Source organism: Manis pentadactyla, chromosome 13, assembly GCF_030020395.1.
Source record: "Manis pentadactyla isolate mManPen7 chromosome 13, mManPen7.hap1, whole genome shotgun sequence".
Taxonomy (NCBI): domain Eukaryota; kingdom Metazoa; phylum Chordata; class Mammalia; order Pholidota; family Manidae; genus Manis; species Manis pentadactyla.
Window position 1 is genome coordinate 105,743,499 of NC_080031.1, and position 16,395 is coordinate 105,759,893.

At 35.9% G+C, this 16,395-nt stretch overlaps 1 protein-coding gene across 4 annotated transcripts in view; it reads left to right on the forward strand.

Annotated features, from left to right (window-relative positions):
- The first annotated feature begins 852 nt into the window (after positions 1-852).
- Positions 853-16,395, forward strand: part of RBM27 (RNA binding motif protein 27) — a 71,233-nt gene continuing 55,690 nt past the window's right edge. For 3 of the 4 annotated variants that reach the window (XM_057491053.1, XM_036894816.2, XM_036894837.2), the window contains exons 1-3: positions 853-1,106; positions 11,029-11,147; positions 14,661-14,785. In XM_057491053.1, coding sequence (XP_057347036.1) covers positions 1,048-1,106; positions 11,029-11,147; positions 14,661-14,785 — 303 coding nt within the window. In that variant the 5' untranslated portion in view covers positions 853-1,047. The remainder of the gene's footprint in view (positions 1,107-11,028; positions 11,148-14,660; positions 14,786-16,395) is intronic. The other variant, XM_057491052.1, reaches the window with a different exon arrangement.

Sequence of the window (16,395 nt, forward strand, 5' to 3'; positions counted from 1 at the left end):
TTGAATAAACATTCTAACACCAGTGCCAAGTTAGTAATTTCAAAGCTCCAAAAGGAATTTCTCATTTGGTACAAACTAAGTTGCCTATTTTGGTAATAAGATTAAAACAAACAATTTCTGGAACTTTTTTGCTGACCAAAATTCTCCCCCCTCCCAACACACACAAAAAAAACCCTAGTGAATTTTAGACATGCAACGAAAAGAGAATTTTTTAAAATGTTATTGTAGTTTTCTTTCCTAAGCAAAGCATACATTAAAAATACTGGTAAAATCGTAATGGCCTCATCCTTTTACATCCATTTCCACGTTTTAAAAATGACGATTTTTGGACACCAAGGTGTGGTTGTCAGAAACATTGTGTAATTTAAGCATAGCAGCAAAAAATGCAAACGTGTGTCGAGCAAAATGAGTGTGTGAGGAAAAATAAATGTTTGCATTCTGTGTAATGTGTCGAACGTGAACGTATTGCACGATGTGTTACAGCTTTACTACAGCTGAGTCATTTCGGGACACGAGCGTGTGTTTCCAGGAAAAACGAGAGGAAGGAACTAGGCTGAGGGGCTCGCCGGGTTCCCCCAGGCTCTCCGAGCAGCAGACACCGATATTCCGCGGCGGGAGACGGCGTGGTCAAAAAAGGCGCCGCGGCCCCTTTAAGAGGCACAGCACCTTTTCCAAGATACCATCTTGCACCAGGAGTTCACGTGAGCTCTCCACCTACCTTGCTATATCCCTCCTCCTTAACTGGGTACGACCGGCCGGCGGGGCGAGCGAACCTTTTCGTTGGCTCTGCGCGCACGGCCCTCTCTCTCCTATTGGTTCTCAAGTCCGCCACTCGGCACTACCTCCCGCCCATCTAAGCCGTCGGCTAGGTTGAGTGAGGGCTCTTGGGTTAGTTCCTGTTAGGCCCCGGCCCGGGAGTAGGTTGAAGTCTCGCAAGATGCACGGTGGTCTCGGGCACCGGGAGCTGTGAAGACTGTGTGAGGAAGCGGCGAGGGGAGACCCGCAGGCCTGAACAAGAGCGGCGGCCGAGCGCGCCTTCCCTTCACCATGCTCATAGAGGATGTGGATGCCCTCAAGTCCTGGCTGGCCAAGTTACTGGAGCCGATGTGAGGGAGCCGGGCCGCGCCGGGCCGGCTGGCGTGGGCGTTGGGGGCCCGCGGGGGCGTGGGGGAGGGGCGGCGGCGGCGGCGGGCGGAGGTCCCGGCGGCGTCTCGGTAGTACTACCGCCGTGCGGGGGGCGGCGGGGGGCGGGCAGCGCGGGGGCGGGGGCTGCGCGGCGGCGGCAAGACGGGGCGGGCGAGGGCTTCCTTCGTATAATGTCGGGGTGCTTTAGGGGGTAGCAGCAATGGTGACGGAGTATAAAATAATGTGGGAACGGAGAGCGGTAGCAGGGTTATCGAGGGATTTTTAAATGTGAACATTGGGACCTTGAGGACAGGAGCGGGATATCCAGGGTTTTTACAAACCGTGTAATTCCGCGACTGCGAGGTCTGGAAGCAGAGTATCGAGGTAGCCTTTTTAAAAACATGAGGGCAGAAAGGAATAGTAGGGACCTTGAGGGCTTTGTAGCGACGATTGATGAGCTCTGAGGGTTCAAGAATATTGAAGGATTGGAGAAATACGGGGTAGTTGAAAGGGATGGGTGGGCATTCAAGTGTTTGAGGAATTATTGGGGAGCATGGTATGATATAAAAATTATTAAGGGATTTTAACAATAATATTGAGGAGTCAGTCGATAGTGCTAGGAAAACTATGGCTTAAATTCCATTAGGGTTTGGAAAAAAATTGAGATTGAAAAAAAATAAGTTCGATTGAAGTTTGGTCTACCCTGGCTGATATCTAATACTATTGGAGGAGGATCTGAAAGGGGTATGCCTGCAGCACCCAGGGATTTCTAGATACACGTATTGGAGGAAAAAAGGGATAGTAGAAAGAATGAAGAGTTTTGTAAGTATTGTTGGAAGATCGATAGTGCAACTGAAGATATTAGGATGTAGGATTATTGTTGAGGGGCTGAAAGGAATGAGAGGAGCTTGAAAAAGTATTTTGAGTAGTACTCGTAGAAATGTTAAGGACACTTGAAAGTGATAGCAAAAATATAAACTTTCTTGCTTTATGACCATTTTAAGCGGGTAGGATCGTGAAGTGTTTTTTTGTGACACTGGAATATGTGTAGCTAGTCTTTCAAACATGTCTTCTAATAGGAAGAGAGGGAGGGTTGGAGAGAGATGATATCTTTAATACTCTTGGGAAAGAAGGCAACGGGAGGGATCATTTCCCGCCCCCTTCTAATTTCTGCTTCTTAACTTATCTTCCTGTTGGAGGTAAGGGCTTTCCGGCTGCAACAAGAGGGAGAGAGATGGGCAGACTTTGATTGATTAGATCAGATTGCTTTAATGGAAAAATTGGGTTTTTCAGAAGTGGAAATTAGGAGTAGTTTGGGAGGTGTGTAGGTAGTCAAGTTGAGGCTGTTGAGAGACAACGACTTCCCTGTTTTATTTCCTGGTCCTCCTGAAAAATCTTGTTACCTATCTTTTGTTTTGCTACTTTGCTTTCTTGGGATGGGATGGTAACACCTAGGAAGAGAGTCATCTGTGGTCCAGTGTGTCAGCTTTGTGAGGATAGGATGGCTAAGGGAGACAGCATGAGCGGAATTTTGGTGTTTGAAGTGGTATTTGCATATGAGGATGAGCAGTGTGTAAGTAGAGCCACAAGTGTGAATAAAAGTACACTAGGGCTTCTGCGTTTTAGATTAGTGGTCTAGTTAAAGTGAAAATGTCTTCTGGACACTTGAAATTTTGTAGAAGAAGGTGAATCTCTTGGATGTGCATCATATTTTTTCTACAGTAAAATGTTTTGGAGCCCAAAGATGGAGGTGGATTGTGGTGAGGGTGGGAAATAATGAAGTAATGAATTACATTTAATGAAATTGACCATATGTGGAAAAGGCTGAAGAAAAAGGTCTGTTTAAAAAATTCCTTACCTTTGTTATTTAATATTGAAAAAATCCCCTTCTCTCTTGATTTTTGTACACCTGCTGTTCCTGTTGCCTTTTTAAATTTTGTGACAATTTTGCATACAAGCTCTGATTTTGTTGGTAGAGCTCTTTTTAAAAGTATTGAGTACATATTTTTTGTCTTGTGTGGAAGATGGCAAGTTTTCACATTATAATTATTTGCTTTTTTTTGAGCTTCATAAAATGTTTTACTTGGATGTTTTTTTTTCCTTAACGTCAAAATCTGGTTTAGTTTGAACTTAAACCTCATAAGGGTGTTTTCGCTAGGCTTATTTAGTGATTTATACTGATTAAGTTCATTTCTCCCGTAATTTTCGTAGGCAAAAATTACCTTTGAAAATGATTGAGTTTAGTTTCCCCAGTTGTTCTGAGTTACATGTTCAACTTAAAACACACATCATCCTGCTTTGGTTTCTTTTCCTTCTAAAAAATTTTGGCTACATGTTTAGCCTTTTAAAAGTTCTAAAATCACTACTTAAACTTTAAAGTGGCTTTTTCTAGAACTACAAAATAAAAATACTTTACCATAAACAGTAAGAAAGAGCGAACACAGATATCACATATATTTTCGTTGTTAGTATGTTATCACAGGAGATTATTTTTTGTTTAGACCTCCTAAAATGTATTAGATGATATGCTAAAGTGGGTTGTATTGATAGGTTTACTTTTTGCATATTCCAGATTCAAGAAAATGTTCATGACAGATGGCATGTGGCTTCAGTATAGCATTTCAGAGCAGTTGTTAGGCTTTCAGATAATGAAGTGGCAGTGGGTATATTGGAATCATACTATAGCTGTGCACATGATTTCCTATTGCACTTCCTTATTTAGCCTAATTTGTAGCTAACTCAGTTGATAAGTTTGTAGTATTTAGGGGTTTTTAAGCATGTTGTTACATCTTGTCACTGGTGAAACAAAGGCATGGTAAGGGGGTATTTCCAAACCAGTCCAGTTTACATGTGCATATCCCCTGAAGACAAATTAGAAATACTATGTACTGTTGGAGCTTATCTGTTGTGACCGTTCACTCCTTTTGTAGATGGACAAATCTATTACTTTTACTAGAAGAAAGACAGGAGGAGGGAGCCTGGAAGAAATAACTCCTTAACTAGCTGAGGAAAACCCAGTACCATTTTGTTGGCAGTGCAGTAAAGAGGAGAGAAATCGTCTTAGTCAAGGAGTTTATATCTTCCTACAGCTGCATGAACAGACTGAACACACAGATCTTGTTTGGTCTTGATTTCTCATCTTCCCTGACTTTCAAAATATCCTCGATATCCTAGGCATGGAGACTGCATAGGGGTTATGCGCAATCAGGAGATGTCATGGTTTCTTCCTATCAGAAGTAACTGCTTGTTTTAACGGTGAACCCCTTAGAAGTAAGGCTCTAAGTAAATGTAGGGATAAATGTATCACTGAAGACGTTTCTGCAAGTTTAGAAACAGTTCAGGCATTTTTCAAAAACATGGATTTCTACCAAAAACATGCTATCACAGTGGGGAGTGTTTTAAGTTATTTGTATTATATATAAAAATATATATAATTCACTGCTGCTTGTGTGGCTTATTGTAAAAATTTGTCTTGGTATATGTTTTACACAGTGATGGGGTCTGTAATATTTTTGGACAGTTATATCTAGTAGAGCATTGTTAGGTAAATCAGGGTTTTTAGTTTCTAGTTTTGTTCCTTTGTTTGCTGTGTGACTTAATTGAAATTCTTTAACCTTTCTCTATTAAACAGTTAATTATGTTAGTCTTTACCTCACAAATACGGTATGAGTATTAATGATGCAGACTTATAAATAGTACTTTGTGTACCTTAGAATCATTAAATATAAATGAAATTTTCATGGCTTTCAAAATATGAAAATATAATAAACTTTTTTCTGCAAAAATACTTTACTAATTATAGTGCCACTGACCTTTACAAAATAATAACCACTCCTGTGCATGAGAGGTACAGTCTCATTTCAGGCCCTTATAGGCAGGAATAGGAATTGCTAGGGAAAGCCATACACTTGATGTGCAGTTTCTGTGAATTCAGACCATATTAAGGGCTTTTTAAGTGCAGTAGGAGATTAAATATGTTGTCACCTCTGAGTATAATGAAAAAGGCAGTAGTAAGACGCTCAGACAGATCATGTATTGGCTCAGTGGTCGCCGTGGGGTACACTTAGTTGAACTCTGGAGTTTACATGTTTCTGTGGGTTTGCAGTCCTTACCAGGTTAAACTCTGACTAATAATCTTTGCAGTTGCTCAAATGGGAGGAAAAACCATCACTTAGTAGTTGTTAGACCTGACTTGCCTGATAAATAAACAACTACGATGAAATGAGTAGTTTTAGCATACTAAGTTAAGGACATATTTGTTCTTCTGTCCTCTGGTCTGCCTCCTAAATGTGTCTGACTTCATTCTTCCTGGCCCAATTGCTGTAGGCTAGAAGCCAGAATGCTTTTATAGCCCTGTGTTTCTTACCACTCTGTTATCTCATCCTCGTACAGAATTATTACTTCTTTATTAATCTCATTTTTTTTAACCTTTTGTTATTTTGTACTGTAATTATTTGTTTTCATGCCCATCTTTTGGCCACATTACTGCAGGGCAAGGTCTGTCTTGCTCAAAGTAGTTCTTTTACCCAGCAAGATGCTTGGCACTTGGCACACACTCAGTAAATGTTTAAATGAATCAATATCCTGATGTATATTTAGGTTGGTCAAGAGTCTAAAAACTAAGATTTAAAAAAAAAATAGTCTAGTTTTCTGGGTGTACTTAGCTTGTGGCTGCTGCTCTAGTACTCACAGGTCCAAATATCAAAATGGTGTTTGGGAGAATTTTCTTTATTCTCCCAAAATAAATCTAGGGTAATTTTTTGTCCACATCATGTTCATTCATGAAAGCCCTTAATTCATTAAAGGGAGGAGAAAGTTTTCATTTGAAAAGTAGTGTGAGTACCAATATTTGTGTATTTTAAATGTGTGTTAACAGGTTATTAGAATTTAATAATTATTCACTTACACTCTTTGATAAAATCAGCTCAGATTTTATTTTTCCAGTACTGTTTTATCAAAGAAATCATCTGAACACAGATCTCAGAGTCAGGCACTTTTTTTTTCTAATTTCTTTTTTAGTAAAAATAAAAGCATTAATGCATTACAGAAAATATAGAAAGGAAAGAATAAAATTACTTGTGTATATTATTTCCATTTTCTATGTAGGAGCTTTCATTAGCTATAATCAGACTCAAATGTGAAATTTTTTATCTTGATTTCTCCAATTGACATTACATCAGAAGCATTTTTCATATTTGTGTATTGTTTTTAAACCACTTTGGATGCCTAATATTTCATAAACATTAAAAAATAAGAATTGTTATCTTGACTATATTTCCTGTTAAAAATACTGCTGTTTTCATATAATAAATATGTATATTTTTAGTATCTGTTAGGTACCAGTAATATTTTCTATATATGGCTTTATTTCCTGAGGCTAGTTTTCCATAAGTACAACTACTAGTCAAAGAATATGAACATTTTAAATGGCTGTTTATACACATTCAGAACAGGAGGTTTTTTCCCATGAGGCCTAATAGCATATTCATTAATTGTTTCACCTCTGTAACAAAAATCACACTGAAGAAGAACTTAAAATTGAGCTCCTATTGAAAAACATGTAGATTTTTCTGAACATGGGAACGGTTTAAGTATCCTGGCTTTTTCCTAAAACCAGTAGACTGTAAAGGTTTTTTAGCAGTGTTTCTTGCCTTAGGGTCTAAGGTAAAGAAGGACCTTTACTCTTTGACCTTGGGATAGGGCATATGTCCAAAATCTGTAAAGATGGTGTGCTAGCTCAGCACATATATATGTGCAGTGGAGATGTCATTAAGGAGGAAAAACACAAATCTGAGGATTTTACAGGCAAGACATTTTTAGGGCATTATTTTTGTTAACTTCTGATAATTCATTCTAGCTGATTTTTATTTTTAAATAACTTAGAATTGAAACATGTTCTTAGAACATCATTATGCAAGGTGTCAATTTCAAGGAGTCCTCATATTTGTAACTTTCACTAAACTTTAGATAATTTCTTTTTTTGGTTCTTTATTTTAACTGAAAGGTAATTTTTAGTTGAGACTTAGAATACATTAATTGGTTGTGTATATATACATCAGAAAAGTGTACATGGTATAAAATAGATTTAACTCTGGAATTGTAGTGGAGTTTTAATTCCACAGGTGTGCTGTCTGCCTGATCTTGAGTGGATCACTTAATTTATCTTTTTATATATTTTACATATTTATACAGTTAAGTGTTTGTATAAAACGAATAGTAATTCACTGATCATGATGTTTAGATCTTTTAAAGAGTGTAGTAGAACAGTAATTTTATTTTAGATGAGTGTTTTACCTTTTCTATTTCTCATCTCATTGTTAAATACGAGCCCCTTTTTGTCTAGAAGCTGTGGATGCAAACTTTAAAAATCTCTCATTCCAAAATATGCTTGTTTACAGTTAAGTACAAATGAATTTCCACAAGCTTTAGATACAAGTAAATAGCTTAAAAGGGTTTAAATGGTCTTTTGTGTAAGAGGAGTAAGAAGTGCCCTGCATTTGTCTTGTAATCTGTCAAAGATCTTAGTCATGGTCAGATTTTTGTGACATACTTTGGAAGTCTTGTTGGGCTACTACTACTATGGCATTGGTACCATAGCTAGTACAGTATTGTAATTGTCAGTTTTTAAAGAGTATATGGTGAAGGGTCATGAAAGAATAAATAAGAACAATCATAAAGGTACAGGAAATTACATTATAAACTTCCCAGTATAGTTAAGTTTCACCATTCAATTGGTGTGACTTATTACTTCACACTGGCAATTTCCTTCATAATGCACTTAACAGATTCAAGTTAGGAACTGCTAAATTTAAATGGTCCATTCCTTTGGCCATGAATTTCTTTTTTTATTTGGTGCAGAATTCTAACTTTCAGTTATTAACAAGTTCATTCACATTACAGAAATACTCAGAATCTGTGATTACTCTGTTGGTGTCCAGTCTTTATCTGTTCTTTCACCTCTCATAACTGTTCATTTTGAGTTTTTACACCATCACAACAAGGTGTATTTAATCAGAAGCAGCCTAATTCTGCATTTCTTTGTTTTTTTGTTTTTCAGAGTCTGAATATTAAGTTAATGTATAAGATATCTGGGTTTGTTTAATCTACCTCATTTATCCAGTAATCTGAATGTTTTGCCTGTTTCTCACTAGAAAACTCATATCCTTACCCAGCATTATACCTGTCAGGTCATGAGACTCCTCGAAGTTTCTCATAACACTGGAGAAGCATTGCTTCTTTCTGCCATTCTTTCTTTCGTTGAGAAATCCTTTTCTTTCTATGTTTGGAATATCTTCCTTATCCAGGATCTGAACTTTCTAAGTAATGTGATGTGATTTTTTTTTTTTTATTCTCTTCTCTCCATTTGAATGTTGATTAGACCAGTACTGATCAAGTATCTTATTGTTCTCAGGAGTGAAGTTAAGTCTACCTACACATCTCTATTTTAAGGTATTCATGGATTAGCTAAATTGTGTGTGGCGTGTGTAACGTTTTTTGAAAGTAGAAAGGCTATATGTCAGTTTTATTTTTTATTCCTATTTTATTTCTGTATGATAATTGACATAATACTACATTAATTTCGGGTGTATAACAGTGATTCGATATTTATGTACATTACATAATGGTCCCCATAGTAAGTCCTACTTACCATCTGTAACCATTTAAAGTTGTTAATGTTACTGACCATATTCCTATGCCTTACATCACTTCCCCATATCTTATTTATTTTTCATTTTATGGAAGGTTGAACCTCTTAATCTCTTTTGTCCATCCCCATGTTCCCCTCCCCTCTAGCAACCTTGTTTGTTCTCTGTATTTGTGAATATGTTTGTTTTCCTTTTTAGTGAAATCATACTGTTGTTTGTCTTCTTCTGTCTTATTCATGTAGCATAATACCCTCTAGGTCCATTCATCCATGTTGTTGCAAATGGCAAGATTTCATTCTTTTTTTATTGCTGAGTGATACTACATCATGTTTGTCCATTCATCTGTTGATGGACATTCAGGTGACTTTGTTATCATGGCTGTTGTAAATAATGCTTTGGTGAACATAGAGTGCATATGTCTTTTCAAGTTAGTGTTTTATTTTTCTTTAGGTAAATACCTAGAAGTAGCATTGCTGAGTCGTATATAGCAGGTACATTTTAAATTTTTTGAGGAACCTCTATAAAGTTTGCATAGAGGTTGCACTAATTTTGATACCACTCAGCAGTGCATGAGGGTTCCCTTTCTCCACATCCTCACCAACACTTATTTCTTGTCTTTTTGATACTTGTCTTTTTGATTCTGACTGGAGGTGATATGTTATTGTGGTTTTGATTTGCATTTCCCTGATGGTTAGTGATCTTGAGCATCTTTTCAGTTTTATGCCTTATTTGGAAAAATGTCTATTCAGGTCCTCTGCCCATTTTGTAACCAGATAATTTTTTTATTGAACTGTAATATCTGTTTCAGAATTTAGCAATGGATTTACTTAGGTAATCTGTTCATAATTCTCCAAAATGTAATCTTTTATTTTTTACTTATGAAAAATCCTGGCTTTCCTTTAAATTTAATGTTTTCATTAATATGTAATGCATCATCTTTGACAGTTATATTCTCCTAGGGTACTTCAACCCTTGTCTGTAATTTGTTTTATTAGCTCTTGAGTTTTGTAAAATTCAAGATAGTTGAAATTTGCTCTCTTAGAATTTGGTGTACAAATAGGTGTAGATGTTTAAAGAACCAGTCTTTCCCACATCAATGTTAATACTGGTGATGAAAAAATTGTATTTTAATGAATTATGAACTTTAAAAATACAACTAGAAGATAGTAAAGGTGCTGGTGCTTAGTTTTTCTTTTACTTATCTCATGAAGTTGTTGGAAATGTGATGATGCTCTTGAGCTGAAACTTCTTAACTTTCTAGTTGATAGTGTTGGCCCAAGGATTACAGAACAGTATTAGTTAGATTTCAGTAGTGTTCTATAGGGATATGGTGACCTCCCTTGCGTAATGATTTTATTTACTGTCTTTTTGAATTTTTCATTTTACCTTCACAACAACCCTATGAAGCCACAAAGGATATGTGTTACTTAAATGTACTTTCATGGGTAAAAGAGAATGTTACTATATATGTTTTTTGGTTGTGTGTCACACACACATATATAAATTGAGAACTTTCATGTGGTTAAAATGTTAAGTCTGATGGATTGCTGTATGTCAGGAGTTGGCAACTCAAGGATCATGTGCTGCCCTGTCATAGGAGATGATTTTGAAAGTCAAAGTCAGGTTACTACCGGCAAAAAAAAATTGTGAATCAGATAAAGGTTATTTCTGCCCTACCACCACTTCTCTTATTCTTTCTGTTCTAACTCCCAGATCTTTTATTTCCTGCTTATAGCTGCTAAAGTGTATGCCAATAGTATTTAAGGTGCCGTCCTTTCTGTGTTCTCACTTTTTTAAAAGATCCTTGAGATACTGAGATTAGCAGTGGAATTGATTGCCATTTCCCAATGCTGGTGCCTGGGGTAGGGAATGGGGAAGCCGTCCCATCACTTCCCTCTCATGGTCTCATGTGGAACAGATAGTTCCTGAGGATACTGACAGTGCTTCCACAGGTTCAGAGTCAAGTTACCACTTGGGTCAGTTGCTACCAGAGTAAGTAAATGTAGATTGGGCCCAAAATTCTGGGTATAATTAGAATATTGAAAATAGGAGATAGACTATTTTACAAAAATAGGAAAAGGAAAATCTTACTTGCACTATGTATATGCTCTTTGTTTTAATAGTTGCCTGTGTCTGTGGTTGCTTTTAAGAGAGAGTTTTTGGCTTTTAGCTTTCCAAAATAGGGGTAACTTCATTAATGACATCACTGTTTGAAAAAAAATGTTTAAAAATTTCTGTTTTCTCTTTATCCTACTAGATGTGATGCTGACCCTTCAGCCTTAGCCAACTATGTTGTAGCACTGGTCAAGAAGGACAAACCTGAGAAAGAATTGAAAGCCTTTTGTGCTGATCAACTTGATGTCTTTTTACAAAAAGGTAATTATTGTGGGCCTTCAACCAAGTATTAAAGTAAAGATTTTAAATTTAAAGTTTCCTGATAAAATCTTGAAGGTAAAAGCCTGAAAGGAAAAAATTCATCAGGGTCCTTTAAATACTTTAATATGCCCATTCATGCTTAATAATTTATCATGTATTTTGGCAGAACTGTTTTTTTTTCCCTTTCCTTCTCTGCTGTTTTCCTATATTGAGGCAGTGTTAACTCATTCATGCTTTTTAGGTGAGTGGATCCTTCTTGGCTTGTGATAGAGCCTAGTTGGTAACAATCTAAGGATAATGAAGTTGCTTATTTTTGCTATTTATTAGGACAGCGAAGCTGTTTTTTTCCCTCTTGTTGGGGCTTCTTGATAGTCAAGAAGAGATGGGCATGATCTTCTCTTCGTGCCTTTAACTTCCCATATTGTTTACAAATTTCTTTCCATAGTCTACAGAGCTTGCTCCTCTGACCTCCCCTCCTACCACACCCCCTCACTTGTTCCATTCTGGCCACACTGACCACCTTGCTGTTTGTACAACATGGCAAGCATGTTCTCAATTCAGGGTTTTTTACACTCTCTTCACCCTTGCTTAAAACATGATTTCCTCTGTGATAGTTTCTGATCTCTTCTCAAATGTCATCCTCTCAGAGTAGTGTCCCTTGAGTGCCCTATCTATATACAGGGTAGTGTACTCCATGCCCCTAGTCATTCCCTCTTCTTCCCAGCCTTGCTTTGTTTTTTTTCTTGGCACTTGTCGTTTCCTGACATGTTGTATGTTTGTGTGTGTGTCTCCCCACCTTGTTTGTCTTTCCCTTTGCTGAGAATGGAGGCTTGGCACTTACAGTGCTTGGTACATAGAAGATATTCAATAAATATTGTTGAATAGGTGAACAGAAATGTGGATAACACACACTTTGTGGTTTATTTGACAAATGGTGATGAGAAGATGTTCTTTAACTCAAATATCAATACTGAGAAAGAAAAGATAGTAAATGTGGCTTCTCAAAAAAGGATTACATACTTTTTTTGTGCATTTTAAGGCTTTTTATACAAAAAAATCGAACACGGAATTCCTACCCAGTAGAGAAGAGTATTTTCTTTTCTAAATGTATTAATATTTTACCTGGTATACATTAAAGATGAGTCATATGAAATGTAGCACCATGAGGAAGGTAAAGAAAAAAGGGAATCATAGCGAAGACATCTGGGGCAAGATCAAATGTATGTTTAGACATCTAAGAACTTCTTGTTATAAAAGTTCTGAAGATTTTTAGTAACTTTTTAAAAATTACAAAAGCAGTATACGTGAGGAAGAATTCTAAAATATTTTTAAAAGGAGAAGAAAATAAACAGCCATTAATTTGCTACCAGAGATAAAAATCACTGCTACCTACTTAGATATGTGTGAAGTGGAAATTTGTGCAGAGAAGAGAGATGATCTGTATCTGCCCTTTCCAATTCAGTAGCTACCAGCCACTATTGAGCACTTAAAATGTGGCTAATGTGATTTAGGAACTGATTTTTAAATTTTATTTAAATTAAATAGCCACATGTAGTTCTTGGCTACTATATTGGACATCACAGCTCTAGACTTAATGTATATGTTTGTATTTCATATTAAGGTGGTTTTAAATGATTATACTCTTTTGTAATAATGCTTTTTAAAAAGAAACTTAATAGTGTATCTTGAATATTTAATGTTAGATGTTTAGATATACTTTTTTTCTTCATTGGGTTATGTCTTTTAAATTAGAAAAGTAGTATGTTTTAAAAAGTATTTTAGAAATAGAAGCACATGAAGAAAATTTTCTCATAACTGCTTTTGATTTGCTAATCAGTTTAACAGATTAATTTTATTAATTTGCCCCCTATCATTATTTAATAAACTTAGAAAGGTTTTTGTAGCAGTTAATAAGACCTAACAGTTTTTTTTTTTTTTTTTGGTATAATTACTCTACAATTACATGAGGAACATTATGTTTACTAGACTCCCCCCGTCACCAAGTCCCCCCCACAAACCCCATTACAATCACTATCCATTAGCATAGTAAGATGCTGTAAAATCACTACTTGTCTTCTCTGTGTTGTACAGCCCTCCCCGTGCCCCCCCCCCACATTATACATGCTATTTGTAATGCCCCCTTTCTTTTTCACCCCCCTTATCCCTCTCTTCCCACTCATCCTCCCCAGTCCCTTTTCCTTTGGTAACTGTTAGTCCATTCTTGGGTTCTGTGTTTCTGCTGTTGTTTTGTTCCTTCAGTTTTTTTCTTTGTTCTTATACTCCACCTATGAGTGAAATCATTTGGTATTTGTCTTTTTCTGCCTGGCTTATTTCACTGAGCATAATACCCTCTAGCTCCATCCATGTTGTTGCAAATGGTAGGATTTGTTTTCTTATGGCTCAATAATATTCCATTGTGTATATGTACCACATCTTCTTTATCCATTCATCTACTGATGGACACTTAGGTTGCTTCCATTTCTTGGCTATTGTAAATAGTGCTGCAATAAACATAGGGGTGCATCTGTCTTTTTCAATCTGGGCTGCTGCATTCTTAGGATAAATTCCTAGAAGTGGAATTTCTATTTTGAGCTTTTTGAGGAACCTCCATACTGCTTTCCACAATGGTTCCTAACAGTTTTATAATCATGGAAAATGCTTACTAAACAAATTAATAGCATAAAGAAGTTTATGAAAAGGTGCTTTTCTGAAGAAGAATTAATTTGACCTTTTAGAAATATCTGTTAATGTAAAATGTGTAATAATTGCAGTGTAAGAGAGTCTGTGTTGTGTTTTTAATACGTTCTTGCTGTTCCTTAGGGCAGGACTAACAAAAGTCACTTAAATTTGGTTTGAATAACATAATATAAATATTTTGACATTTGTATTTTTAATAAATTCATCTGGTTCTCCCATTCAGTTAGTCTGAAAAGGTTACAAAATAGACCAACCAGAAATCATTCATATCATTCTCATGCCAAAGGTTTATTCAACATATTTTTAAGTATTTTTAATTAATTTTTTGAGTAGGTGGTAAATTTAAAGTTTTAATAAAAAATTTTCCCTTCCCACCTCTAGTACCCAACTTTGTGATTTTTGTGCATATCCTTCTCAGAATTTTTATGCAAATACAAAAATAAATATTTAGTTTTATATCTCTGATATCTGATATTATTGGTACTCATTCTTTTTACTGCTGTTTATTCTCTTGTATGATTATCATGTAATTTATTTAAATAGTCTTTTATTCATGGAAATTTGGGTTGTTTCCAGTCTTCTGCTATTATGTACTCAGATAATCTTGCCCGTGTATCATTTTTTACATGTGCAAGTATGTCCAAAAGATTTGAAAATCCAGAAGTGGGATTCTCCCCCATAAATGTTAGACCCATTTTTAATTCCACCAGCAGTTATGAGATGTCCCATTTTCCTCAGCTTTGCCAGTAGTGTGATGTCAAACTTTCTGTTTTTTGTTTGTGTTACATTTACTTAAATATTATTTCTTCTCCCTAGAAACTTCAGGTTTCGTGGATAAACTATTTGAAAGTCTCTATACTAAGAACTACCTTCCACCTTTGGAACCAGTTAAGCTCGAGCCAAAACCACCAGTCCAAGAAAAAGAAGAAATTAAAGAAGAGGTATGCAAAGTTTTCTTTTGCTTTGGGAGCTTCGTAGGTCCTATTACCAGTGTCATTCTTAGTTGGATGTTGACCTCATTAGAAGTAATTACAGATCGAAGCTTCTGGGTTTTGGGCATAGTACAGATTCTTTATCAGAGTTTCTTAGGTCCTTGGACTTGAAGAGTTGGAAGAATTTCAGGTAGCTTGTTTAGTGTTCCAAGAAATATTTTAATAATACTGAGGAATTCAGAGAAATCTTTTCCAGTGATTTTTAAAAAAAGAAAACTTGGTTAAATACAGAGACTTGACTGCAAGTAAAGTATTGATGAACCTTAAGAGAAGTCATTAGGTTAACACGTTTTCATATAAATAAACCATTTTCTGTTTTAACTATATAGTTTTTAAAATAGTTAATGTAATTATAAACATCACCATTAACATAGTAAAGAAAAAGAATGTTTTTACAATGTTAAAGTATAAATATGCAATTATAGATGGTAATCTAATTATTTGAACCAAGGAGAGAATCTAAAGAATTTATTTGTAATTCTTTTTATGCATAGCAACATGTTATTATATGATAAAAATGAGTTCTGAAATCAAGCTGCATTAGTTAAAATATAGCTCTAAAATAAACTTCATTTCATTTTCACATCTGCAAATGATAATCATACTAGTATTTACCTCATTGAGGATTGAATGAGATTCTACACACACACACACACACACACACACACCCCACCCCCACCCCCCAGTGCCTGGGACACAAATGTTAGTACTTTTATGGAAGAAGTTCCCGATTTTTGTTTTTCTTATCATTGCTTAACTTTTCTGGGAATACTTTTAAACTTACATAAAAATTACAAGAACTGTATAATAAAAAAGAAAAAAAAAGAAGAGTATCCAGAACACCGATACCGTCTATCTAGATTCACCTATTGAAGATTTGCTCCATTTGCTCTCTTTATATATCCATACCCAGAACTATGTTTTTCTGAACCATGTCGAGTAGTTGGACACATCATGACCATTGACCCCTAAATTCTCAGAGTGTATTTCATAAGAATAAGGATTTTCTTTTACATAGTTATTATAGTGTTAATAGTTTTAGTTAATTTAACATTGATAAAAGAATCTATTATCTATATTCCCAGTTTTGTTAATCGATTCAACAGTGTTGCTTTTTTATAGCATGTTTGCTCTCTCTGCAGTAAAGAATTCATTCTGTGATTCACATATTACATTTAGTTGTCATTTCTGATATGTTTTAAAATGCCAGGCTGACTGAATTGATCCTACATTAAAAGAAAACAAGATGTGGCTATGGGTAATTAAGATCAATTGAGACCACTATCACCTCTTGTTTTGGGCTCATGTTCTCCATGTGTCTCGTGAAGTCTTTCTAAAATAAGAGAGGCTCCCAGTACGTTTCCTCAAGTAATGGAAATAGTACTTGATAGTATATTATTTTTGGTGTATGATACAGGTTAAATTTTTTATAGTAAGTTAAAATTTTTGCAGCCTGTGTGAAAGGAAAGGAGCGACACACAGCAGCAATTCACCGGAGAATTCCGCTTTATTAGGGAAAGGTGCTGGGTTATATAGGAAGGGGCATGGGGTGATTGTGG